The sequence below is a fragment of the Megalobrama amblycephala genome, linkage group LG6, assembly GCF_018812025.1.
Source record: "Megalobrama amblycephala isolate DHTTF-2021 linkage group LG6, ASM1881202v1, whole genome shotgun sequence".
NCBI classification, from domain to species: domain Eukaryota; kingdom Metazoa; phylum Chordata; class Actinopteri; order Cypriniformes; family Xenocyprididae; genus Megalobrama; species Megalobrama amblycephala.
In genome coordinates this window covers 27,406,846-27,432,569 of record NC_063049.1, presented here as the reverse complement: position 1 = coordinate 27,432,569, position 25,724 = coordinate 27,406,846, and the positions used below count along the sequence as shown (strand labels likewise).

Genomic DNA, 25,724 nt, shown 5'->3' with positions numbered 1-25,724 from the left:
TGTACAGAACAAGTTTCTTTTAAGCCGACCCCACTGAGGAAAGTGTTCCTATCTTAAAACATGAACTGAAACTAATTTGTACAAACGCATGGGTCAAAATATCTCCTAAGAGCAGCTCATATCTGAACATATTCAGAAATATTCTGAGGTTGATTTTTTATCAGAAAAGGATATTTCAGTAGTTACTCCAAACATCAGTTTATGTATGTTTAAAGTGTGCTCATTTTTTTAAAGATGAAATAGTTAACTCTTGCTACAGCCATATTTTGTCATGTTTGCACAGTGAATCATATTTGTTGTTACACCAGGTTTATTAAGCATATGAAAAATTAAATACAACATGGACATTACATGTAGGCTAAATATATTTAAAGTTAACTTTTCTCATCCCTTTGCCAGTTGACGTAAAAAAATAAAAATAAAATAAAATTTCCATTAGTTGTCATATTGATTTAACTTTCGGTGGAATTTTGCTCATTTTGCAATTGTTTAATCAACTTTAAAATGTACAGAAACAAAGTCTAGTTGGCTTTATTGGAGCTGAGTTTACACCATAACCTGTCCCAGAATGCCTCATGCATCTCTGGGTCCTGTGGCCAGTCTAGATAGGTTCTAGTTTTTACCAGCCGGGCCAGTCTATGATGGGAGGATAGCCAGCGAGACGGAATCATTTCTAGGAAGACCAGGATAAGAATGTCCCTGTGTTCTACCTGGAGCCTGTAGGTGGCCAGCTGCATCTCCAAAGAACACCAGTTGCTACTGAGGTAGTTGCGACTGATGAGACAAAGAGTCTGGCGACTTGCGTAGATGCTGTCTGTGATGTTTTCCACAATGTCTTCTCCCAAATGAAAGTCCCGACTGTGCAGACAGAGACGCAAAAACGGAGGGCCGCGCCTCTCTAAGTTCGGAAGAAGTTCCTCCATGACCCAGTGTTCATCTTTAGTGCTGTAAGACACAAAAACATCATAGCGGTACTGATGTTTACCTTTCCCATGCAAAGCCTCTTTGAACCATCCACTGGTGATGTGATAGAAAGGCGCAATGTATTGGCCTGCAAACTTATATGACAGTACCACAATAATAAAAATACAGAAAAATGCAGAGGTGGAGGCAAAGAACACAAATTCGATTTCAAATGAGCAGTTCTCCTTAGCATAACCAATAAAGTTGTGGTGGTCAATTCCATTGTCACTCAAACACTGCAGTTCTTTCATGGTGGGGTTGGACATGTGAACCTGCACCTTCCTGTTGTCCTTCACCAATGAGAGCAGCCACGCATTATCACAACTGCAGTACAGACTCAAGCCCTGAAGATTGAGATATTTCAAACTAGTGAGATGTTCCACCAAGTTTTGAAGAACATTGATGTTGTCTTTTAGAATGAGCACTAGACCTGTCAGTGCCTTTAAATCTTTGGTCAGACTTCCATCCAGAAAGAAGAATCTGCAGTTCTCCAGGATCAGCGTCTGGAGTTTGGTCAGATTATGAAACATTATGGCCATGTTTGGCTGCTTAGTCAATTCAATGTTTGCCAGTTTTAGGGTTTTTAAATGAACAAGCTGATTGATTACAGACAAGTCTCCAATATCATCTGAGAACACGGAGTTAAATTCCAGACTGATGATCGATCTGACATATTTCCCAATGAATTCATTTCCACAGCTCACATATGCTGCATCTATCTGAAGTGTGACTACAGATGTCAAGAGTGAACTGTTGCAGTCCTCAATAGTCACATATTGACCTTTGATGTGCAAGTTTAGGGCCTGATCCAGTGTAGTATTACTCCCGATCACAAGCTGCATTGGTCTCAGGCCTGAACTAATTAAAATATTACTCAAATTATATGGAATTATGCCAAATATATTGGATAAATGCAGCTTGATTGGTGACATGTCAGGTGGGAAGTTCAGATCTCCCAGCAGAAGTGTACTAAGGTTAATAAGATGTCCAAATGAATTAGATTCGATATGAATAATAGGATTTTCTTGGAGATCTAGGACCATTAGTCCATTTAAACCACTGAATGTGTGTTGATAAATACAAGATAACGTGTTGCTACAGAGATATAGCTCTTTCAAATTGTTCAATCCAACGAAAGCAAAATCTTCTAAGTTAGAAATGTAATTTAAGGATAAATCTAGAGTTTCAAGATCTGTGAAACACATAAATTGGTATGAAACTATCTCATCTATCTTATTTGATCTTAGAAACATAAAGAAAAGCTGTTTGACTATCTGTGGATCTGAAACACAAAGAGATTGAAAGTCATTTGGTGTGAGCTCATGATTAGCTATGTTAACCAAAGTGAGGTTCCTGAAAATCTGAAAGAACGAATATACATCTAAGAGGTTCACAGGTAATAATATTTTTTTGAGATTAATTGTCTTAACATCTTCACAGCCATCTGAGATATTAGTAGGAGTCAGTGGCAAGTTAACAGTCTCATAACGAACTTGAAAAGACTCAATCGAATATAACTTTGCTGCTGTACACAAGTCATCAATTTTAAGTACATCCACCGTGACAATCAAATAATTGATTTTATGTACTCCAATTAAAGAAAGAACTCTGAGTAAATCAGAGGACAACTGTAAGGAAAACACAAACAGATTTCCCAAAACTTCCAAAGCTCCCTCATCTACATGCTCTAATATTCCCAGATACAATTCTACCTCTTCAATATTTAACACAGTAGATATGTAACCATGAGAAGTGTTGAAAACTGAGCAGTTTGGGTACTGAAGTCTATTTAATGTCTGTTCATTTAGATTAAACACCTTCAGTGATTTTACATTTGCCAGTCGACACAGAACCTCAGATATATCCTTCAAACACATTTCGAACAAGTATAATTTTTGCAAGTGAGGAATCATTTCAAAAACATTTGGTGCCAATAATGATAATCTATAGTATGAAAGATGCAATGTGTTAAGTGATGGAAGGTGACTGAAATCAAGAGCTACCTCACAACAGCCTTTTAAACCCGAGCTAGTTAAACTTAATGAAGTCACATTTGTCAAACCATTAAAAGCTTCCGGAGGGATCTCTGAAAAACATCCATTAATTTCAAGGTAATCCAGAAAAACAAAACGTGCGAATGAGTCTGGAGTCAAGGCACCGTGGCAGTCTCGGTCCATTTGAATGCAGAGGTTCTGTAAGTTTGATGGAAGTTCACGCAGGTCTTCTTTAATGTCAGTGACATGATGGCAGGAGGCAGTGTTTGTTTTTCCAGCACAGGTTTCAGCAACAGGAAACTCTTCCGCATCACTGTAGAAAAGACATTTACCAGCAGACCAAGAAGAAACACATGATATCTTCAGAGATAGCATTAGAAATGAGAACAGAAGCACCATCTTCAATTCCTCAATGATCTTTACAGCTTATGAATCTGCTCGTCTGTGCCTCGTCTCTCTCTTTCACTGGAGATAATTAACATGTCAGACCATTTGAATAAGATATAAACTTCCCTTTTCTGTGGCTGAATTCTATGAAGGTGTGACTCTTAGTCAGTTGCCTTATTTCTCTGTGGTTTTAACACATGTATGAGGGCTTAAAGCCATAGTTCAAAAAAAAAAAAAAGAAAATTCAGTCATCATTTAACCTCCGGGCTGGTAGGCCTGCATTTCACTTCAAGCCATGCACAACTGAAGCGACCACAAAAGAGTCAAATTAACAGCGCAAAGTTTGTCTTCATTTTCTTCATCAACGCCGAAGATGTTGATTAAAACTTCCACGCCAGCGGACCAAATTTTTTCTTAGAAACATAACGGAAAGCTGTTTGACTATCTGTGGATCTGAAGCACAAAGAGATTGAAAGTCATTTGGTCTAAGCACACACCTAATTATGGAAATAGATGTGAGGTTCCTGGAAATCTGAAACAACCAGTATACATCTATGAGGTTTACAGTCTCAAAAGCTAAAAAATATTCAAACCTAAAATTCTTAACATCTTTACAGCCATCTGAGATATTAGTAGGGGTCAGTGGCAAGTTAATAGTCTTAAAAATAACATAAAAAGACTCAATTGAATATAACTTTGCTGCTGTACACAAGTCATCAATGTTAAGTACATCCACCATGACACCCAACTTATTGATTTTATGTACTCCAATTAACGAAAGATATTTGAGGGAGTCTGCTTTAGAATGAAAGTAAAATTCAAACAGATTTCCCAAAACTTTCAAAGCTACATGCTCTAATGTTCCCATATCCATTACCTCTTCAATGTTAAACACAGTAGATATGTAACCACCAGAAGTATTGAAAACTGAGCAGTTTGGGTACTAAAGTCTATTTAATGCATTTTCACCTAGATTAAACACCTTAAGTGATTTTACATTTGCCAGTCGACACAGAACCTCAGATATATCCTTCAAACACACTTCGGTTAAGTATATTATTTGCAAGTAAGGAATCATTTCAAAAACTTTTGGTGCCAATAATGATAATCTATAGTATGAAAGAAGCAATGTGTTAAGTGAGGGAAGGTGACTGAAATCAAAAGCTACCTCACAACAGTCTTTTAAAGCCAAGGTAGTTAATCTTAATGAAGTTACATTTGTCAAACCATTAAAAGCTTCCAGAGGGATCTCTGAAAAACATCCATGAATTTCAAGGTAATCCAGAGAAACAAAACGTGTGAATGAGTCTGGAGCCAAGGCACTGTGGCAGTCTCGGTCCATTTGAATGCAGAGGTTCTGTAAGTTTGATGGAAGTTCACGAAGGTCTTCTTTAATGTCAGTGACATGATGGCAGGAAGCAGTGTTTGTTTTTCCAGTACAGCTTTTAGCAACAGGAAACTCTGTATCACTGTAGAAAAGACATTTACCAGCAGGCCAAGAAGAAACACATGATATCTTCAGAGATAGTATTAGAAATGAGAACAGAAGTACCATCTTCAATTCCTCAATGATTTTTACAGCTTATGATTCTGCTCGTCTAGGCGTCGTCTCTCTCTTTCACTGGAGGTAATTAACCATGTCAGAACATTTGAATAAGATATAAACTTCCCTTTTCTGTGGCTGAATTCTATGAAAGTAGAATTCTTATTTGCTGTATCTTAGTCAGTTGCCTTATTTCTCTGTGGTTTTAACACCATGTATGAGAGCTTAAAGGCATAGTTCACAAAAAATGAAAATTCAGTCATCATTTAACCTCATGTTGAAAGTAACTTTGTGTAGTAGGGCAGTCTAGTTACCGGCCTATTAAACATGGTTATCACCTGAATGACAGGTGCGACAGCCTATTGGTTGCCGTTCCGGGTGTATTTAAGGCCTAGTTTATGTCACCTGGGTGCGCATCGTACAATCATTGTTGTGTGTGCACGCAGCTCTGCGGGAGGTATGTATCTAGCTGTTTGGTGCGAGTGTCTATGCACTATTTAAGTTTGTATATTTGTTATAGCCAGGTTATGGTCAGGATTGGTGCAATGTTGCTGTTGGGTACAGGCTGTCTTTCACCCCAGGTATGTTAATTCCAATGGATTAATGTTTACATGATTAATGACTCACTGTAACTTATGCTTCAATCGTATTGCAGTTTGTGTGTGCTCTGATGGAACGCACGCATATTTACAGTTCGTCGATTACGGATAAATCTGTGAGTAACTGAACCCGTGTGTTTAGCGATCTACTTCTGGGCAGGGGCGTAGCACCAAATTTTGGGCCCTGGGTACAAACCATCTTGCTGGGCCCCTGTACCAAATACCATAGTGATACCAGTGGGTGGGGTACTGCATTTTTATCATAAAAACACTTAAAATGTAAACAAAATAAGCCACACTCTGATTAATATATTTTTGTTTTATTGTCAAAAGTACTACTAACTTTCTAAAATATCCTTTATTGTCACAATACCTTTTTTAAAGTGTAGGCTAAGTACAAGTTAATTGCTGATTATTTGTCTGTTTAAAATAAATGCAGACTATAGAATCACAGGGTACACTAACCGCCAAACTAGACATTCAGTCTTTGAATTACGTTTTAAAATAAGTCATTTTCAATCATTAAGATGTGCATTAAACTGAGAACAGTCCTGTACTTAATGTCAGAGCGTGCACAAGCTAATGTGCATAACAATGCGGTAAAATAGGCGCTAACGATCTGTGTTTTCGCGGGTGTTAGATTTTGATAATGGAGGGAAATATACAGTGTTTTCATGTAAACTTCTGACTCTGGGGAGAACTGCAGCAGAAGAGGAGACAAGCAGCGCAGGCTCCGCCTCCGTCTGCTTCTCACTCCGTTATTTACTCAGAAATATTGTTTGCCCGCTATGTAGGGTGTGATACTATAAAGTATTGGTATATTATTCAAATAGAGTACGAACATAAATGTATGCTATTCTACCTGGAGTAGATATTTATGTTAAAACAATGTCAATGTTCGATGATGCATTTGGAGCTCACCTTTCTTTTCAAAAACCTGAGTGAGCAACTGCTTGCCCTCATTCGTTTTTGAGCCCCTGATTTTCCTTTCTTAAGGAAAGACATGACTCTTCCCCTGTCTTCCTAGTTCATATCACGGCTAACTCCAGCTCCTGTCTCATTAACCGATTCATCACCGCAGAAGCGCCTGACCTGCGGGTCGTACCATTTACATTGATTCGAGAGGGGTGGTGGGGCCCTGCACAGCATGAAAATGACTTTTTTTATACCAAACCAGTGCCTAACTACAAGTTTAGTTTTGCACAGTAACTTTTTTATTTGTACATAAATGCTATACAAATGTTAGTGCATGTATATGTATGTATAGAAAACTGACTTCTAAGGGCCCCCCCCCTGCCTCGGGCCCTGGGTATTCGGTACCCTTTACCCCCCCAGTCCGACGCCCCTGCTTCTGGGTATGTATATCTAGTTCCTTGAGCATTATTGGGTTGGTGTCTTTGATTTTTATTAACTTTTGTCTATTTTAGTGGGGCAATTGACCCTTCGCAAAGACCCACCCCCCTTAGTTACTGTTGCTTTGTCCGACAAGCCGAGGTGCTGTCACTACACACGCAGTGAAAAATACATTGCAGCGCAAAGAGGATACTGACAACACGTCGACAGACAAGACAAAGCAGGTTACTTATATTAAACAAAGTCCCAGCTTTCAAACTGTGTAGTTTAAAAAATTAAAACAATAAAAACCGTTTTGTGACTCTTTAATGTGTTGTGACAGATTGCTGTAGTGCCTCAGCTCAAGAGGCTCGTAAACCGATCATCTCTTCCTACTAGTCCATTTATAGCATCAAATAAACATGAATGAACATGAGAATGAATGTTGTTTCAAACACGGAAAGATGTCAATATACACCATTTTTCAAGTTTAAGTCCACCGAGGTTAATCTTCTAACTCCTGACTGCTTTGTCGGACAAAATGGCGGATTCGGCGTTCTGATTGGTTAGATCGCTTGTGAAACAAACTCCCGGCGAACGGTCAATTGCTCGTGAGCACTTCGTTACTGTGGACTGCAGGGCAAATGCTCCTTAAGGCAGGAACACACCAAACCGACGGTCGGCCGTCGGACAGTTTTTGTTCGTCAGCCGACTAAGTTTTCTCAGTGTGTTCCGCACGTCGGCTGAAGTTGGTCCTCGTCTGCTTTTTTTTTCAGCCGATTCGACATGCGGAATCGGCGTCGGAGCTCCTCGGTCCGTTGGGCCATCTGATCATTCTGATCGGCTGTTCAGTTACTGCCACCTGCTGGTTCGGAAAGGCATTTCTTCTTACGCAGGCGCAGAACGGACGTGCTACTTGGCCGTCGGTTTGGTGTGTCAGGTCAACTTTGGACAGACGCTGCCGACGTGAGCTAACCCTGCAGTCTGCTTTCGTCGCCATCGGCTTGGTGTGTTCCTGCCTTTAGACAACGTTAAGACTGCACTGTTTGTTCTGCTGCTATTTTTTACGACTGTGTGACAATTTGTATTTGATTCATTACTTTCTGATTTTGTTTGTTTTGTTGCTCTACGCTCATGCTGGTGGTCTAGGTGAAGGGTGAGCCATCACCTAAAGTGAGATGTGCCGTTAACGGTGCACGTTTAGCCCCACTGGTTATTGCCACCAGCAGCGTGTTCGTTTTGTTTATTTTTCTTTCGTTTCCCTTGATCTGCGCTCTTCCTATGGACGGCATGGAAAAATATCTACTATCTTGTACCTGGGAAGATTGTGTTTTTTCTGTTTTTGTTTTGTTTAACGTTTGATTTGAGTATTTACTGAAAGCCCTTCCAGTTTTAAGTTGGTTCTTTATTAAATTGTTTTTTTTTTTTTTTGTTTCATGTGATTTAATTTGAAGCCTGATTATTTGCTGTTTTTTTTACTTGTATTGTTTGCTCTATTTCTCCTTTTTGGTTCTGTTTATTTCTTTAACCTCTTGCTGCTCCATGGTATGTCTAGGTTCATGAGACTTCGGTAAAGTTGGTTTTATATTCGCACATTCGGACTTATGCTAAATTCAGGCTTTCCAATAAATGTGCAATAAATTAATGTTTGCGAATTTTAAGCAGCGACATGATATTGACAACCAACGATTGTCAATTTACAACATTTTTCACAGTCGATCAAAATAGGCAAGTATTGTTTCAATGACATATTTACTTGTGAATGTCCAATGTAGTGTGGTTAACAAGGCTATTGAATACGGATGTCCGAATGTGCGAATATAAAACCAACTTTACCCAACTGTTCATGAGCCCTTGGTACAAAGCTAGTTGAGTATTTATACCTCTCTGTCTGACCCTTGTGGCCAGTAAATTGTCCATTGTTGTTCTCCTTCATGGTTTGAACTTATTCTAATGCAAGTTGTTGGATTGAATGTGAGTTGGATTAATTGTGCTTTTTTTTTTCTTTTTTTTTTTCCCTCAGGAGCTGAAGGCCCCCAGTGAGGGAAGCTAGCTGTCTTGGCCCTGTGGTGGTGGTGTTTCTCGCACAGTGTTTTTGCCATTTGACAACTGCATCTCCCTCACTTGGAGTGTGTGTGTGTGGTATAAGTGTGAGTGTTTGTGCGGAGCATATTAGGGTGAGTGGGGTGTCTTAGGATACTCACTGTTCAGCTAGCCGCTCTACTGGTAAGCTTCAGCCTGAAAATTTCTTTTCTCTTTGTTTGGTCAACAGTTTTCTACATTTTAACTAATAATTATTGTGAAATAAAAGCATTTTGTATATATATCCAGGTCTCTTGTGTTCAGTGGTAACGAACCTGTGAGCCCTATTTTGGGTATAAATTTCCCCGTTCATAAAAACAGGGTGGCGTAGTCTGCTCTTTTGTTCTAGATGTACACTAGTGTCAATTCTTGCCCTTCACCGCCCTGCCACAGTTGCAACTACATGTCATCTTATTCTAACTCTATCCTTCCACTCTACTAACAGTCTACAATCTACTAATACTCTAACTTTTCAACTACATGTCAACTAACTCGACATGTGTCATTACTTATGCTTAGTAAAACGTCTAAAGTGGACCAATGAAATAAAGTGTAACCAGATTTTTTTTTTTTTTTTTGAACAAGAACATGAGGGTGAGTAAATGATAAAAGTTTTTTCCCTTTAAGTTTCTGAAGAGTTCTGAAAGATCATTTAGTCAGTCTGAACTTCATTCAGCTGAAATTTTATCAAACTTCCTGCTATTTCTAAGACGCATTGTGCAAGTGCATTGTGGCAGATGCAATATTTTCAGAGCAATTCACAACTAACTGCTATTTCACCACAATTGCCCTCATGCAGGGGTATAATACACACCTAATATAATCATCGCTAAGTGCATTTGTAAAATTTTACAGAATACTAAAAACTTGAAGTCTGCTCGGATCAAAATCTAACAGCAAATCTGGATAATTTATTTGTGGTGTTTTCTTCTGCATATAAATATCACCATAATATAAAGTAAAACATATAGTTTTAAATGACAATCTAAAAATTGATTTAGCTTTTAAGTAATTATTTAAATGTTGAAAGATATTTAAAGCAATGAAATGCTTAAAAAGAGGGAGGAGACCTCCACAGGTCACCTTTCGGCGTAACCTACACTCACTCTCACCCTCTTGCCTATCCTCTTTGGTCTCATTCTCACTTCCTCCCTCTAATCGGCTCTCATCACTAGATACTGAAAGTTCAACTGATACTCTTCTCTCCACTCTAACACTGTGTTTAGGTCCTCCTCCTTCATCAACCGACTTTGCCACATTTTTCATAAATAAAACAGCCACCTTCAGTGGCCAGTTTTCCACACAATTTGACACACACATCTTAACAGCTAACACACACACACACTCGGTTATTGAAGCTCTAAGATTGACGAGCAGCTTCCCAATCTTACCTGAAATCTTACCTCTCAGGTACCTAGTAAAATTTATTCTACTAACTCTATCCACTCTACTAACAGTCTACAGTACTACTACTCTAAATGAGAGTTAGTTGACTAGTTGCAAAGTTACTCATAGTTTGTAGGATGTCTGAACAACATGGTGAGTAAATAAGTTTCCATTTTGGGTGAATTATCCCTTTAAGTTTAAAGTTTTTAATATGCAGAGAGATGTTGAAAAATTCATGATAAACATGAAAGCAAGATTGAAATCAAACTATTATTATTTTTTTTTTACTGTAAGCATTTGTAGTTATGAATACAGTATTACAAAGTACGAAAGAAAAGAAACACATCAACCATGTGTAGTTAGACAGAAAAAATGGTTGTGTTTGAAAAAGGCAATCAAGATACTTCCTGTTAGATTTTTGTATGTTAAATAGAGAATTGTGTGATGTGTTTTGCAAAAAGTGTTTTATGAAATTGAAAACTGAATCGAAGGCTAAAAAAATTAGTTTTTAGTTTTGCAGATTTGGCGTCTGGTTCTGCTGTTTGAGTGTCAGGTTTCAGAAATTGTGTGACTTGTAAGGATTTTGTGTGAGAGCAGTTGAAAAAACCCCCTGTAAATTCAGGGTGGAGAAGAGATTTAAGAAGTTTAAGATAGAAGTTCACAAGGCATTGATGCTTCAAAAGACTTTCCCAACAAAACAGTCCTGACCTCGATGGCACCTCAGAGCCTTCATGGCACGCAACAGCACTATCAGAACCAGATCTGCATTTTCCAGGATGTGCTCTAGAACAGTTAAAAACTGTGTAATTGAAACATGGGAGGAACTGCAGCCGACCACAACTATTTGCAAAAAAAGAAGTGTTAAAAAACAATACGGCACAAAGAGCTAAGGGAGAAAAAATAGACCTACAGACTATCTTACGGAAATCTAATATGCCAAAGAATGATATTGATGATATCTTTGAATTGTTTAGATTTTAATTTAAGTTTTTGTCTAAATACAAATTTTCTATATATAAATGGTAATTTTCAAATTTGTCACAGTTTTTTACTCATGTAATCAAAAATAAAAAAAAGGATACAACAGTTGTGTTTGTGTGCATGTAGTAATGTGTGATCAGATTAGTTTAACCTGTACATGCTTACAGTTGAGAAATACAAAGAAACATTGTACAGAACAAGTTTCTTTTAAGCCCACCCCACTGAGGAAAGTGTTCCAGAAAACACATCTTAAAACATGAACTGAAACTAATTTGTATAAATGCATGTGTCAAAATATCTCCAAAGAGCAGCTCATATCTGAACATATTCAGAAATAGTTTGTGGTTGATTTTTATCAGAAAAGGATATTTCAGTAGTTACTCCAAACATCAGTTTATGTATGTTTAAAGTGTGCTATTTTTTTAAAGATGAAATAGTTAACTCTTGCTACAGCCATATTTTGTCATGTTTGCACAGTAACATATTTGATGTTACACCAGGTTTATTAAGCATATAAAAAAGTAAATACAACATGGACATTACATGTAGGCTAAATATATTTAAAGTTAACTTTTCTCATCCCTTTGCCAGTTGACGTAAAAAAAAAAAAAAAAAAAAAAATTTCCATTAGTTGTCATATTGATTTAACTTTCGGTGGAATTTTGCTCACTTTGCAATTGTTTAATCAACTTTACAATGTACAGAAACAAAGTCTAGTTGGCTTTATTAGAGCTGAGTTTACACCATAACCTGTCCCAGAATGCCTCATGCATCTCTGGGTCCTGTGGCCAGTCTAGATAGGTTCTAGTTTTTACCAGCCGGGCCAGTCTATGATGGGAGGATAGCCAGCGAGACGGAATCATTTCTAGGAAGACCAGGATAAGAATGTCCCTGTGTTCTACCTGGAGCCTGTAGGTGGCCAACTGCAACTCCAAAGAACACCAGTTGCTACTGAGGTAGTTGCGACTGACGAGACAAAGAGTCTGGCGACGTAGATGCTGTCTGTGATATTTTCCACAATGTCTTCTCCCAACTGAAAGTCCCGACTATGTAGACAGAGACGCAAAAATGGAGGGCCGCGTCTCTCTAAGTTTGGAAGAAGTTCCTCCATGACCCAGTGTTCATCTTTAGCACTGTAAGACACGAAAACATCATAGCGGTACTAATGTTTACCGTTCCCACGCAAAGCCTCTCTGAACCATCCGCTGGCAATGTCATAGAAAGGCGCAATGTATTGGGGTGCAAACTTATATGACAGTACCACAATAATAAAAATACAGAAAAATGCAGAGGTGGAGGCAAAGAACACAAATTCGATTTTAAATGAGCAGTTCTCCTTAGCATAATCAATAAAGTTGAGGTGGTCAATTCCATTGTAACTCAAACACTGCAGTTCTTTCATGGTGGGGTTGAACATGTGAACCTGCACCTTCCTGTTGTCCTTCACCAATGAGAGCAGCCACGCATTATCACAACTGCAGTACAGACTCAAGCCCTGAAGATTGAGATATTTCAAACTAGTGAGATGTTCCACCAAGTTTTGAAGAACATTGACGTTGTCTTTTAGAATGAGCACTAGACCTGTCAGTGCCTTTAAATCTTTGGTCAGACTTCCACCCAGAAAGAAGAATCTGCAGTTCGCCAGGATCAGCGTCTGGAGTTTGGTCAGATTGTGAAACATTACGGCCACGTTTGGCTGCTTAGCCAATTCAATGTTTGCCAGTTTTAGGATTTTTAAATGAACAAGCTGATTGATTACAGACAAGTCTCCAATATTGTCTGAGAACATTGAGTTAAATTCCAGACTTACAACCGATCGGACATATTTCCCAATGAATTCATTTCCACAGCTCACATATGCTGCATCTATCTGAAGTGTGACTACAGATGTCAAGAGTGAACTGTTGCAGTCCTCAACAGTCACATATTGACCTTTGATGTGCAAGTTTAAGGCCTGATCCAGTGTAGTATTACTCCTGATCACAAGCTGCATTGGTCTCAGGCCTGGACTAATTAAAATATTACTCAATTTATATGGAATTATTCCAAATATATCGGATAAAGGCTTGATTGGTGACATGTCAGGTGGGAAGGTCAGATCTCCCAATAGAAATGTGCTAAGGTTAATAAGATGTCCAAATGAATTAGATTCGATATGAATAATAGGATTTTCTTGGAGATCTGGAACCATTAGATCTAATATACACCACTGAATGTGTGTTGATAAATGTAAGATAACTTGTTGCTACAGAGATATAGCTCTTTCAAATTGTTTAATCCAACAAAAGCAAAATCTTCTATGTTAGAAATGTGATCTGAGGATAAATCTAGAATTTCAAGATCTGCGAAACACATAAATTGGTATGAAACTATCTCATCTATCTTATTTGAGCTTAGAAACATATCGGAAAGCTGTTTGACTATCTGTGGATCTGAAGCACAAAGAGATTGAAAGTCATTTGGTCTGAGCTCATGCTTAGCTATGTTAACCAAAGTGAGGTTCCTGAAAATCTGAAAGAACGAATATATATCTAAGAGGTTTAAAGGTAATAATTTTTTTTTAAGATTAATAGTCTTAACATCTTCACAGCCATCTGAGATATTAGTAGGAGTCAGTGGCAAGTTAATAGTCTCATAATGAACTTGAAAAGACTCAATCGAATATAACTTTGCTGCTGTACACAAGTCATCAATTTTAAGTACATCCACCGTGACAATCAAAGTATTGATTTTATGTACTCCAAATAAAGAAAGATCTTTGAGGAAGTCTGCTTTAGAATAAAACGTGAATTCAAAAAGATTTCCCAAAACTTCCAAAGCTCCCTCATTTACATGCTCTAATTTTCCCATAACCAATCTTAACTTTTCAATGTTTAACACAGTAGATATGTAACCATGAGAGGTGTTGAAAACTGAGCAGTTTGGGTATGGTACTGAAGTCTATTTAATGTGTGTTCATATAGATAAAACACCTTCAGTGATTTTACATTAACCAGTCGACACAGAACCTCAGATATATCCTTCAAACACGCATTGGTTAAGAATAATTTTTGCAAGTGAGGAATCGTTTCAAAAACATTTGGTGCCAATAATAATAATCTGTAGTATGAAAGAAGCAATGTGTTAAGTGAGGGAAGGCGACTGAAATCAAGAGCTACCTCACAACAGCCTTTTAAAGCAAAGTAAGTTAATCTCAATGAAGTTACATTTGTCAAACCATTAAAAGCTTCCGGAGGGATCTCTGAAAAACATCCTTGAATTTCAAGGTAATCCAGAGAAACAAAACGTGCAAATGAGTCTGGAGCTAAGGCACCGTGGCAGTCTCGGTCCATTTGAATGCAGAGGTTCTGTAAGTTTGATGGAAGTTCACGCATGGTCTTCCTTAATGTCAGTGACATGATGGCAGGAAGCAGTGTTTATTTTTCCAGTACAGCTTTTAGCAACAGGAAACTCTTCCGCATCACTGTAGAAAAGACATTTACCAGCAGACCAAGAAGAAACACATGATATCTTCAGAGATAGTATTAGAAATGAGAACAGAAGCACCATATTCAATTCCTCAATGATCTTTACAGCTTATGATTCTGCTCGTCTAGCGTCGTCTCTCTCTTTTTTACTGGAGGTGATTAACTATGTCAGAACATTTGAATAAGATATAAACTTCCCTATTCTGTGGCTGAATTCTATAAAAGTGTGACTCTTAGTCAGTTGCCTTATTTCTCTGTTGTTTCAACACATGTATGAGAGCTTAAAGGCATCGTTCACTAAAAAAAGAAAATTCAGTCGTCATTTAACTCTATCCTTACACTCTATTAAATCTAAAATCTACTAATACTCTAATGAGAGTTAGTCGACATGTAGATGAAAAGTTACATATAGTTAGTAAAATGTCTAAAGTGGACCATTGAAATAAAGTGTAACCAGATAGTCATATGTTTCTTGAACAAGAACAACATGAGGGTGATTAAATGATAAAAGTATTTTCCCTTTAAGTTTAAAGTTCTGAAAGAACATTTAGTCAGTCTGAACATATTATTATTCGGCTGAGAAATTTTATCAAATTTCCTGCTATTTCCGAGAAAGTGCATTGTGGCAGATGCAATATGTTCAGATCAATTCACAACAACTAACTGCTATTTCACCACAATTACCCTCATGCAGGGGTATAATACACACCCAATATAATCAACGTTAAGTGCATTTGTAAAATTGTCTGCTAGGATCAAAATATAACAACAAATCTAGACATTAATTTATTTATGATGTTTTCTTCTGCATATAAATATCACAATAATATTAAAAAGTAAAACATATGGTTTGAAATGACAAACTAAAACATTTGATTTGTTTAAATGTTGAAAGTCATTTAAAGGAATGGAATGCTTAAAAAGAAGAGGGAGGAGACCTCCACATCACCTTTCGGCTTAACCTTCTCTCACTCTCATCCTCTTGCCTATCCTCTTTGGTCTCATTCACACTTCCTCCCTCTAATCAGCTCTCATCACTAGATACTGAAAGTTCAACTTATACTCTTCTCTCCACTCTAACACTGTGTTTAGACAACTTCTGCTCCCTTTCATCCAAGCCAGCCCATGCCACCCCCTTCTCCTTTCTTCTTAACTCTCCTCCTCCTCCTTCATCAACCGACTTTGCCACATTTTTCATAAATAAAAGAGCCACCTTCAGTGTCCAGTTTTCCACACCACAATTTGACACGCACATCTTAACAGCTAACACACACACACTTGGTTAATGAAGCTCTGAGATTGACAAGAGCAGCTTCCCAATCCTCAGTACACATCTTGCTAGATCTGTCTCAACATGGCCGAAGCGTTACATATTTTTGTTTTGCAAAAATGTTCCCACAGGTATGTTTTTCTAATGAGACTGGGCTGATCTGTCTGCTGCTTTTGACACAGTTAACCACCAGATCCTCCTGTCAACCCTCAAGACAAGGGCATCTCAGGAACCGCAGTCCAGTGATTGAAGTCTTACCTCTCAGGTACCTAGTAGAATTTATTCTACTAACTCTATCCACTCTACTAACAGTCCACAGTACTACTACTCTAAATGAGAGTTAGTTGACATGTAGTTGCAAAGTTACTCATAGTTAGTAGGATGTCTGAACAACATGGTGAGTTAATGATAACAGTTTAGATTTTGGGTGAATTATCCCTTTAAGTTTAAAGTTTTTAATAGGCAGAGAGATGTTGAAAAATTCACAATAAACATGAAAGCAGGATTGAAACCAAACTATTTTTTTTTTTTTTTTTTTTTTTACTGAAAGCATTTGTGGTTGTGAATACAGTATTACAAAGTACGAAAGAAAAGAAACACATCAACCATGTGTAGTTGGACAGAAAGAATGGTTGTGTTTGAAAAAGGAAATCAAGATACTTCCTGTTAGATTTTTGTATGTTAAATAAAGAATTGTGTTGTGTTTTGCAAAAAGTGTTTTATGAAATTGAAAACTGAATCGAAGGCTAAAAAATTAGTGTATGGTTTTGCAGATTTGGTGTGTGGTTCTGCTGTTTGAGTGTCAGGTTTCAGAAATTGTGAAGACTTTTAAGGATTTTGTGAAAATAGACCTACAGACTGTCTTGCGGAAATCTAATATGCCAAAGAATGATATTGATGATATCTTTGAATTGTTTAGATTTTAATTTAAGTTTTTTCTATATACAATTTTCTATATAAATGGTAATTGATCAAATTTGTTCGAAATGTTGAATCGGCGTTGGATCTCGTCGGTCCGTCGGGCCATCTGATCATTCTGATTGGCTGTTCAGATACTGCCGCCTCCTGTTACGGAAAGGTATTTCATCTCACGCAGCGCGGAACGGACGTGCTACTTGGCCGCAGTCTGCTTTCGTTGCCACTAGTTCGTCGGCGTCGGCTTGGTGTGTTCTGGCCTTTTGACGCATACGATCACACCGGTGTGATCAGTCTTGGCTGGTCCCTGGAGCGTACGATCACACCGGTATGATTAGAACGTTCAGCGCATCACGTGATCAACTGCCAAATTCAAATGTGCGTGCGCGCTTTGGCTGGCGCTAAACCAGAGACGGAAGCGCGCAGCGCTTTTCATATATTACATATATGCAGTGTTTTCAACCAAATATGTTTATTTTTGGTTTCAGACATTTAAATACACAAGAGTACTAACAAAACAATTATTAAGAGTTTGTAAAATACACAATGATGTCTATAGAAGCGGAAACAACCCTTTCCATTATAATTAGACGACACGTTTTATTCATATCAGATACTGTCAAAGTAACTTTAAAGCTTACTCTATTCTTCCCTAGTTCACCGACTCACTTACTTTCATGTATTTCGGGAGAAGTGGATGAATTCACGTGTTGTAAATCCAACAGATCCGATTCTCTGTGCAGCGCAAACTAACATGCGGCGCCCATCGAGCATATGGCTCAACTAACGTGATCGTTATAAAGCAGGGGCGTTTCCTCCGAGTAGGCAAGGGAGCAGGGCCGTGCACAGACCTTTTGAGGGGCATGTGCCGAAACTAAAAAAGGTTTTTACCCCCCCCCAACCCCAATAAATAACACAAAATAATAGTATCAAAAGCTTTATATTTATTCACTATTAATGACAGTTATATATATATATATATATATATATATATATATATATATATATATATATATATATATATATATATGTGTGTGTATGTATGTATGTATGTGTGTGTGTGTGTGTGTGTGTGTATATATATATATATATATATATATATATACACACACACACACAGGGTTGCAGGGCTTCTTTAAAACTAATTACAACAGCAATCTTCTGTGAGCCATGTGCTTGAAGACGTTTATGACTTCAATGTGATCCACTGGGATGTCCCTCTCAACACACATTAATACACAGACTACATTCTGCATGATAAAATATAAAGAAGCACAGTAACCTGATGATTCTGTAATATTTTTTAGTTACTACAACATTACTGTAGTAAAACCATGTTTTTCTATGTTTATACATGTGAAGACAAGCGGGGAGTAGTATACAAGATAAAAAAAAATATCTAGCGAGCAAATACTTAACATCGTAAACATTAACCATACTGTGTGACCATATATAATATGATTAAATGTTAATGAATTAAGTGTATCAGCAGATAGCCATCATAAATCAAATAAGAAATTTCTTAGAAATATATTTTACCTAGCTGACGAGGATCACTCGCTTTGTGTCAAAGTCAAATGCAGTTATATGTGTGGAAATGTGCAATGTGCAAAAACATCATCACATTAGACTACGTCATCATCAATAGGTTATGAGCGCTCAGTTTTTCCTGTTGTAAAATACGTTTGGCCAAAATCTCAATTTATAAAAGATGTAATACTACTGTATGCACAGGCTATTTAAGGCTATTTGTATGCTATTGGCTATAACTAACTTAGATGGCAAATGCTAGCCCCCTCTCTCTCTCTCTCTCCGCCGCCGGTCTCAGGCTTCAAATGCATAAAATATGAAACTTTATAGACATACTAGTGTTTCTTTCGTAAAGACAACGACTTGTAGCCTAATTATTCAAACAACAAGATATTTATTTACCGTTGCAAGACGTTCAGCTGCTCTGCTGTGGAACTTCAGTTCGCGGCACTCAGGGGGCGGAGTTAAGAGGTTTGACTGACAGTTTGAGCGGAACCAAAACTATTTTGTCACAAGCTCTTTTTAATACCTTTTATTAGGCTAAATATATTTGTAAATCAGTCAGACATGCTTAAAGGGTGACCAATAGCATTGATTTATTGAAGAAAATGAATAAATAAAATAAAACACCTCCAAAAAAAGGGCACTTCGGAGTGTAAGGACAAAAAGGGCATGTGATCTGCACAGGTTGAGCCCTACCTGTGCACGTGCCTGCAAGGGAGGCAGTGCCTCCTCAAAAAAATAGGATGAGAAAATAAAATGAGAAAATAATCCATATTACATATAAAACAACACAAATATTACAAATTATGACATTAAAAAGAGCGCAAGTCACGCGTTTTTCTTAAGGAACACTGCCCAACAGCGACACCTGCAGGTAAAGTTACACAGAGGAGTCATGCTTTACAGTCTATGGAATCATGCCTCCCTTTCCTATAAAATCATCAGACCCGGCGTGCAGTGGGTTTTGTGGGGGGTAATTGAGAATGAATGGGGGAAAGTCACGTGAGAGGAGGCAATGTCTCCATCGCGCTATCATTGGATGCAATTGGTTATGATTGGATATGATTGGTTTGTGCGATAAATCCCGCCTCTCGTTGACGTGCGCTTTCCGCGCATGGGTTTGACTGACAAATGATGGCGTCAATCGGAAAACTAATTGAAAAGTAAGTAAACAGATCACAGTTAGATATCACCGCTTTATGTCACGTCAAAATCAAACTTGACTGAAAACATGATGACTAAGGGGTTTTAGTGCAATCAGCTTGGTGAAATTAAAAATACAATTCGTGTCTGTGACAGACGGTGTTTACGGAGCATGACTGATGATCCAAAATATCCTAGGTTGACAATTAAAAAGAAAAACCGCAATACACAAATAAAATATATTGTTTAAATTATTATTGCCTTTAGTTATTATTTTGGAATGAATGTAGAAATGCGTAAAACACTAACTTGATGAGATTGACTTGGTTTTGATAAATAGAACATTACATTGTTAATGTAAAATTACAAAATAGGATTGTATTTGGTTTCTTTTTTTCTTTTTTTGATGTACTGTAAAGTTATGTTCATTTAACAAGGAAGATGTGTCAACTTTAAGAGTAATGCACATTAATTTACATTGATTCATAAAAAAATGTGCCTCCTCATTTCAGAACACCACTGCACGCCATTGTTATAAAGGTGTTTAAACACATCCACTTGCACATATTTGACAATCGGAATATCATATATTTCATGCTATAATTAACAAATTTGTGAATATTTTAAATAAAAAAGGAAAAATTAAATAAAAGGAGATAATCAGTCATACAGCGCTGCGGTGTGTCATGTAACAAGCGATGACGCGTCACCATGGAAACAATAAAGCCATACGTTCTAAATAACGGTCGCCTTAAAAAAACTCACGCTGGGGCGTCAGCCAGAATATTTTAAACTTATGTGCGAAAGGGTTAATCAACTTTACAATGTACAGAAACAAAGTCTAGTTGGCTTTATTAGAGCTGACTTTACACCATAACCTGTCCCAGAATGCCTCATGCATCTCTGGGTCCTGTGGCCAGTCTAGATAGGTTCTAGTTTTTACCAACCGGGCCAGTCTATGATGGGAGGATAGCCAGCGAGATGGAATCATTTCTAGGAAGACCAGGATAAGAATGTCCCTGTGTTCTACCTGGAGCCTGTAGGTGGCCAACTGCAACTCCAAAGAGCACCAGTTGCTACTGAGGTAGTTGCGACTGACGAGACAAAGAGTTTGGCGACTTGCGTAGATGCTGTCTGTGATGTTTTCCACAATGTCTTCTCCCAGTTGAAAGTCACGACTATGTAGACAGAGACGCAAAAACGGAGGGCCGCGCCTCTCTAAGTTCGGAAGAAGTTCCTCCATGACCCAGTGTTCATCTTTAGCGCTGTAAGACACGAAAACATCATAGCGGTACTGATGTTTACCGTTCCCACGCAAAGCCTCTCTGAACCATCCACTGGCGATGTGATAGAGAGGCGCAATGTATTGGCCTGCAAACTTATATGACAGTACCACAATAATAAAAATACACAAAAGTGCAGAGGTGGAGGCAAAGAACACAAATTCAATTTCAAATGAGCAGTTCTCTTTAGCATAACCAATAAAGTTGAGGTGGTCAATTCCATTGTCACTCAAACACTGCAGTTCTTTCATGGTGGGGTTGAACATGTGAACCTGCACCTTCCTGTTGTCCTTCACCCATGAGAGCAGCCACGCATTATCACAACTGCAGTATAGACTCAAGCCCTGAAGACAGAGGTATTTCAAACTAGTGAGATGTTCCACCAAGTTCTGAAGAACATTGACGTTGTCTTTTAGAATGAGCACTAGACCTGTCAGTGCCTTTAAATCTTTGGTCAGACTTCCATCCAGAAAGAAGAATCTGCAGTTCGCCAGGATCAGCGTCTGGAGTTTGGTCAGATTGTGAAACATTACAGCCACGTTTGGCTGCTTAGTCAATTCAATGTTTGCCAGTTTTAAGGTTTTTAAATGAACAAGCTGATTGATTACAGACAAGTCTCCAATATCATCTGAGAACATTGAGTTAAATTCCAGACTGACGACCGATCGGACATATTTCCCAATGAATTCATTTCCACAGCTCACATATGCTGCATCTATCTGAAGTGTGACTACAGATGTCAAGAGTGAACTGTTGCAGTCCTCAATAGTCACATATTGACCTTTGATGTGCAAGTTTAGGGCCTGATCCAGTGTAGTATTACTCCCGATCACAAGCTGCATTGGTCTCAGGCCTGAACTAATTAAAATGTTACTCAAATTATATGGAATTATGCCAAATATATTATACAAATGCAGCTTGATTGGTGACATGTCAGGTGGGAAGTTCAGATCTCCTAGCAGAAATGTGATAAGGTTAATAAGATGTCCAAATGAATTAGATTCAATATGAATAATAGGATTTTTTTGGAGATCTAGGACCATTAGTCCATATAAACCACTGAATGTGTGTTGATAAATGTAAGATAACTTGTTGCTACAGAGATATAGCTCTTTCAAATTGTTCAATCCAAAGAAAGCAAAATCTTCTATGTTAGAAATGTGATCTGTGGATAAATCTAGAGTTTCAAGATCTGTGAAACACATGAATTGGTATGCAACTATCTTACCTATCTTATTTTTTTTTAGAAACATAACGGAAAGTTGTTTGACTATCTGTGGATCTGAAGCACAAAGAGATTGAAAGTCATTTGGTCTAAGCACACACCTAATTATGGAAATAGATGTGAGGTTCCTGAAAATCTGAAACAACCAGTATACATCTATGAGGTTTACAGTCTCAAAAGGTAAAATATAATCAAGGTTAAAATTCTTAACATCTTTACAGCCATCTGAGATATTAGTAGGAGTCAGTGGCAAGTTAATAGAATTAAAATTAACATAAAAAGACTCAATCGAATATAACTTTGCTGCTGTACACAAAAAATCAATGTTAAGTACATCCACCGTGACATACAAATTGTTGATTTTATGTACTCCAATTAACAAAAGATCTTTGAGGAAGTCTTTAGAATGAAAGGCAAATTCAAACAGATTTCCCAAAACTTTCAAAGCTCCCTCATCTACATGCTCTAATCGTCCCATATCCAATATTACCTCTTCAATGTTTAACACAGTAGATATGTAACCATCAGAAGTATTGAAAACTGAGCAGTTTGGGTACTGAAGTCTATTTAATGCGTTTTCAGCTAGATTAAACACCTTCAGTGATTTTATATTTGCCAGTCGACACAGAACCTCAGATATATCCTTCAAACACACTTGATTTAAGTGTAATATCTGCAAGTGAGGAATCATTTCAAACACACTTGGTGCCAATAATGATAATCTATAGTATGAAAGATGCAATGTGTTAAGTGAGGGAAGGCGACTGAAATCAAGAGCTACCTCACAACAGCCTTTTAAACCCGAGCTAGTTAAACTTAATGAAGTTACATTTGTCAAACCATTAAAAGCTTCCGGAGGGATCTCTGAAAAACATCCATGAATTTCAAGGTAATCCAGAGAAACAAAACGTGCGAATGAGTCTGGAGCCAAGGTACTGTTGCAGTCTCGGTCCATTTGAATGCAGAGGTTCTGTAAGTTTGATGGAAGTTCACGCAGGTCTTCTTTAATGTCAGTGACAAAATGGCAGGAGGCAGTGTTTGTTTTTCCAGCACAGGTTTCAGCAACAGGAAACTCTTCCATATCACTGTAGAAAAGACATTTACCAGCAGACCAAGAAGAAACACATGATATCTTCAGAGATAGTATTAGAAATGAGAACAGAAGCACCATCTTCAATTCCTCAATGATCTTTACAGCTTATGATTCTGCTCGTCTAGGCGTCGTCTCTCTCTTTCACTGGAGGTAATTAACCATGTCAGAACATTTGAATAAGATAGAAACTTCCCTTTTCTGTTGCTGAATTCTATGAAAGTGTGACTCTTAGTCAGTTGCCTTATTTCTCTGTATTTTTAACACATGTATGAGAGCTTAAAGGCATAGTTCACTAAAAAAAGAAAATTTAATCATCATTTACCTCATGTTGAAAGTAACTTTGCAACTACATTTCAGCTTATTCTACTAACTCTATCCTTACACCCTACTAACAGTCTAAAATCTACTAATACTCTAATGAGAGTTAGTCGACACATAGGTGAAAAGTTACTTATAGTTATTAAAATGTCTAAAATGGACCATTGAAATAAAGTGTAACCGGATAGTCGTATATTTCTGGAACAAGAACAACATGAGGGTGATTAAATTATAAAAGAATTTTCCCTTTAAGTTTAAAGTTCTGAAAGATCATTTAGTCAGTCTGAACTTATTATTATTCAGCTGAGAAATTTTCTATTTCTGAGAAAGTGCATTGTGGCAGATGCAATATTTTCAGAGCAATTCACAATTCTCATTCACACTTCCTCCCTCTGATCAGCTCTCATCACTTGATACTAAAAGTTCAACCGATACTCTTCTCTCCTCTCTAACATTCCGGTTAGACCACTTCTGCTCCCTTTCATCCAAGCCAGTCTGTGCCACCCCCTTCTCCTTTCTTCTTAACTCTCCTCCTCCTCCTTCATCAACCGACTTTGTCACATTCTTCATAAATAATACAGCCACCATCATTGGATAGTTTGACACGCACATCTTAACAGCTATCACACACACACTTGGTTAATGAAGCTCTGAGATTGAAAAGAGCAGCTTCCAAATCCTCAGTACTCATCTTGCTGGATCTGTCTCAACCAGGCCCGAAATGTACAGGGCACTACGTATTTTCTTTTTGTGCAAAAATATTCCCACAGGTACGTTTTTCTAATGAGACTGGGCTCCCATGTAGAAGACAACGTTCTCAGGACCTTGCGCAACGTTCCCTAAAAGTTCTCAAAAGATGATGAAAATTCTGAAAATTTACAGAACATTCGGGACGTTCCTAAAATATCCTCTTTTGCTAATGAAAGTGCTGCAGTTTAAGGTTTCTTATATGATTTTAGGGGGACGTTCCATTTTCCTAATTTTATCGTCAAAAAAGAACGTTACAAAGAGGACATTTGGGACATTAACAGAACGTTCTCACACACCAATCAGAATCTTCAATAGAGAGATAAAAGAGCCCGAGTCAGTTCATTCAGTTTTGGACAATGGATCCAGAGAGACGTGATAGAAAAGGTTAAATACACCAGAGATGAGGAGGATGGGGAAGAGGATGAGCAAGAGCAGCAAGGAGTGGAGGAAGAGGTGAAGGAAGAGAAAGAAGAGAAGGACAAGGATGAGGATGAGGATGAGGATGAGGATGAGGATGAGGATGAGGATGAGGTGCAAGGAGACAAGGAGTCTCAGATGAAATTCGTTCCACTAGTTGACCATGTCCTTGTCCATGGTGTGACCATGAGGGAGGCTGGGCAATGAGTTCAGCCAAACCTAAGTTCCTTCACCGTCGCCTCGATCATAAGAACCTTCAGGGAGGAAAACAGGTAGGTGTACCTCACTGTACTCTACTGTAACTTTTGAGTGCTGTACTCTGTTACAACACATTCATCAAATTGCCTTACATACAGATAGAGTTTCTGTCTGCTTCCATTTTGTAAAAAGGATGTTACAGTTACAGTAATCAGTATTTGTTCTTTTGTTGGACCCAGAGACGATGGAATGGAAGAAGCCTGACTGACATTTCATTTGATGTGTGTAAGGGGTGGATCAGGCATGCAAGAGGTTAATAAAGTTTGAAGTCACTGTTATAGAGGTGAGCGTTTGCTTTAGATTGGCTCTTGACTTTTGCTATTTTAATATTAGATTTTCTCTGGCTGCTTTAATTGTGTTTTCAAAACATGTTTGTTATAACAAAAGATGCAGGAAAAAGTCTGATCAGATGAATTTGTTTGTTTAGTGCTGGTGATTCACTGATCTTCTCTTGAGTCTAAACTATGAGTGCTTTAAATGTTAGTTTTGCATTAATTGAAGGATCCCCCACCCCTTCTTATTAGTTTATATATATATTTTTAAATACATTACATAGAGCTTTGACCAGTGTCTTTTAGACTCACACACACATCATGATTCAGCGTATGATCCTCAACAATGGTGACACTAAAAAATCTTTTTTGTGACTTTAGTAGCTTGTTTTGTGATGTTCAGAGTTAATCTGTTTATCTGAAAATTTTGTCACCATTGTTGAAGATCATACGCAGAACTTTGATGTCTGTGTGAATCTACATGATGCTGTCTGAATAATTTATGCATAAGGA

At 37.8% G+C, this 25,724-nt stretch overlaps 2 protein-coding genes and 2 pseudogenes across 2 annotated transcripts; all 4 read right to left on the bottom strand.

The window, feature by feature from the left end:
* Positions 1-228: 228 nt before the first annotated feature.
* On the bottom strand, positions 229-3,551 carry LOC125270243 (toll-like receptor 13). Its single transcript, XM_048193617.1, has one exon. It carries the CDS (start codon positions 3,354-3,356, stop codon positions 522-524), a length of 2,835 nt encoding a protein of 944 aa, XP_048049574.1. The 5' UTR covers positions 3,357-3,551; the 3' UTR covers positions 229-521.
* A 154-nt stretch (positions 3,552-3,705) lies between these two features.
* LOC125270245 lies at positions 3,706-5,030 on the bottom strand (annotated as a pseudogene).
* A 6,150-nt stretch (positions 5,031-11,180) lies between these two features.
* LOC125270244 lies at positions 11,181-15,037 on the bottom strand (annotated as a pseudogene).
* A 5,179-nt stretch (positions 15,038-20,216) lies between these two features.
* Positions 20,217-23,391, bottom strand: LOC125270242 (toll-like receptor 13). Its single transcript, XM_048193616.1, has one exon. The coding sequence runs from the start codon at positions 23,272-23,274 to the stop codon at positions 20,437-20,439; it is 2,838 nt and encodes a 945-aa protein (XP_048049573.1). The 5' UTR covers positions 23,275-23,391; the 3' UTR covers positions 20,217-20,436.
* Positions 23,392-25,724: the final 2,333 nt, after the last annotated feature.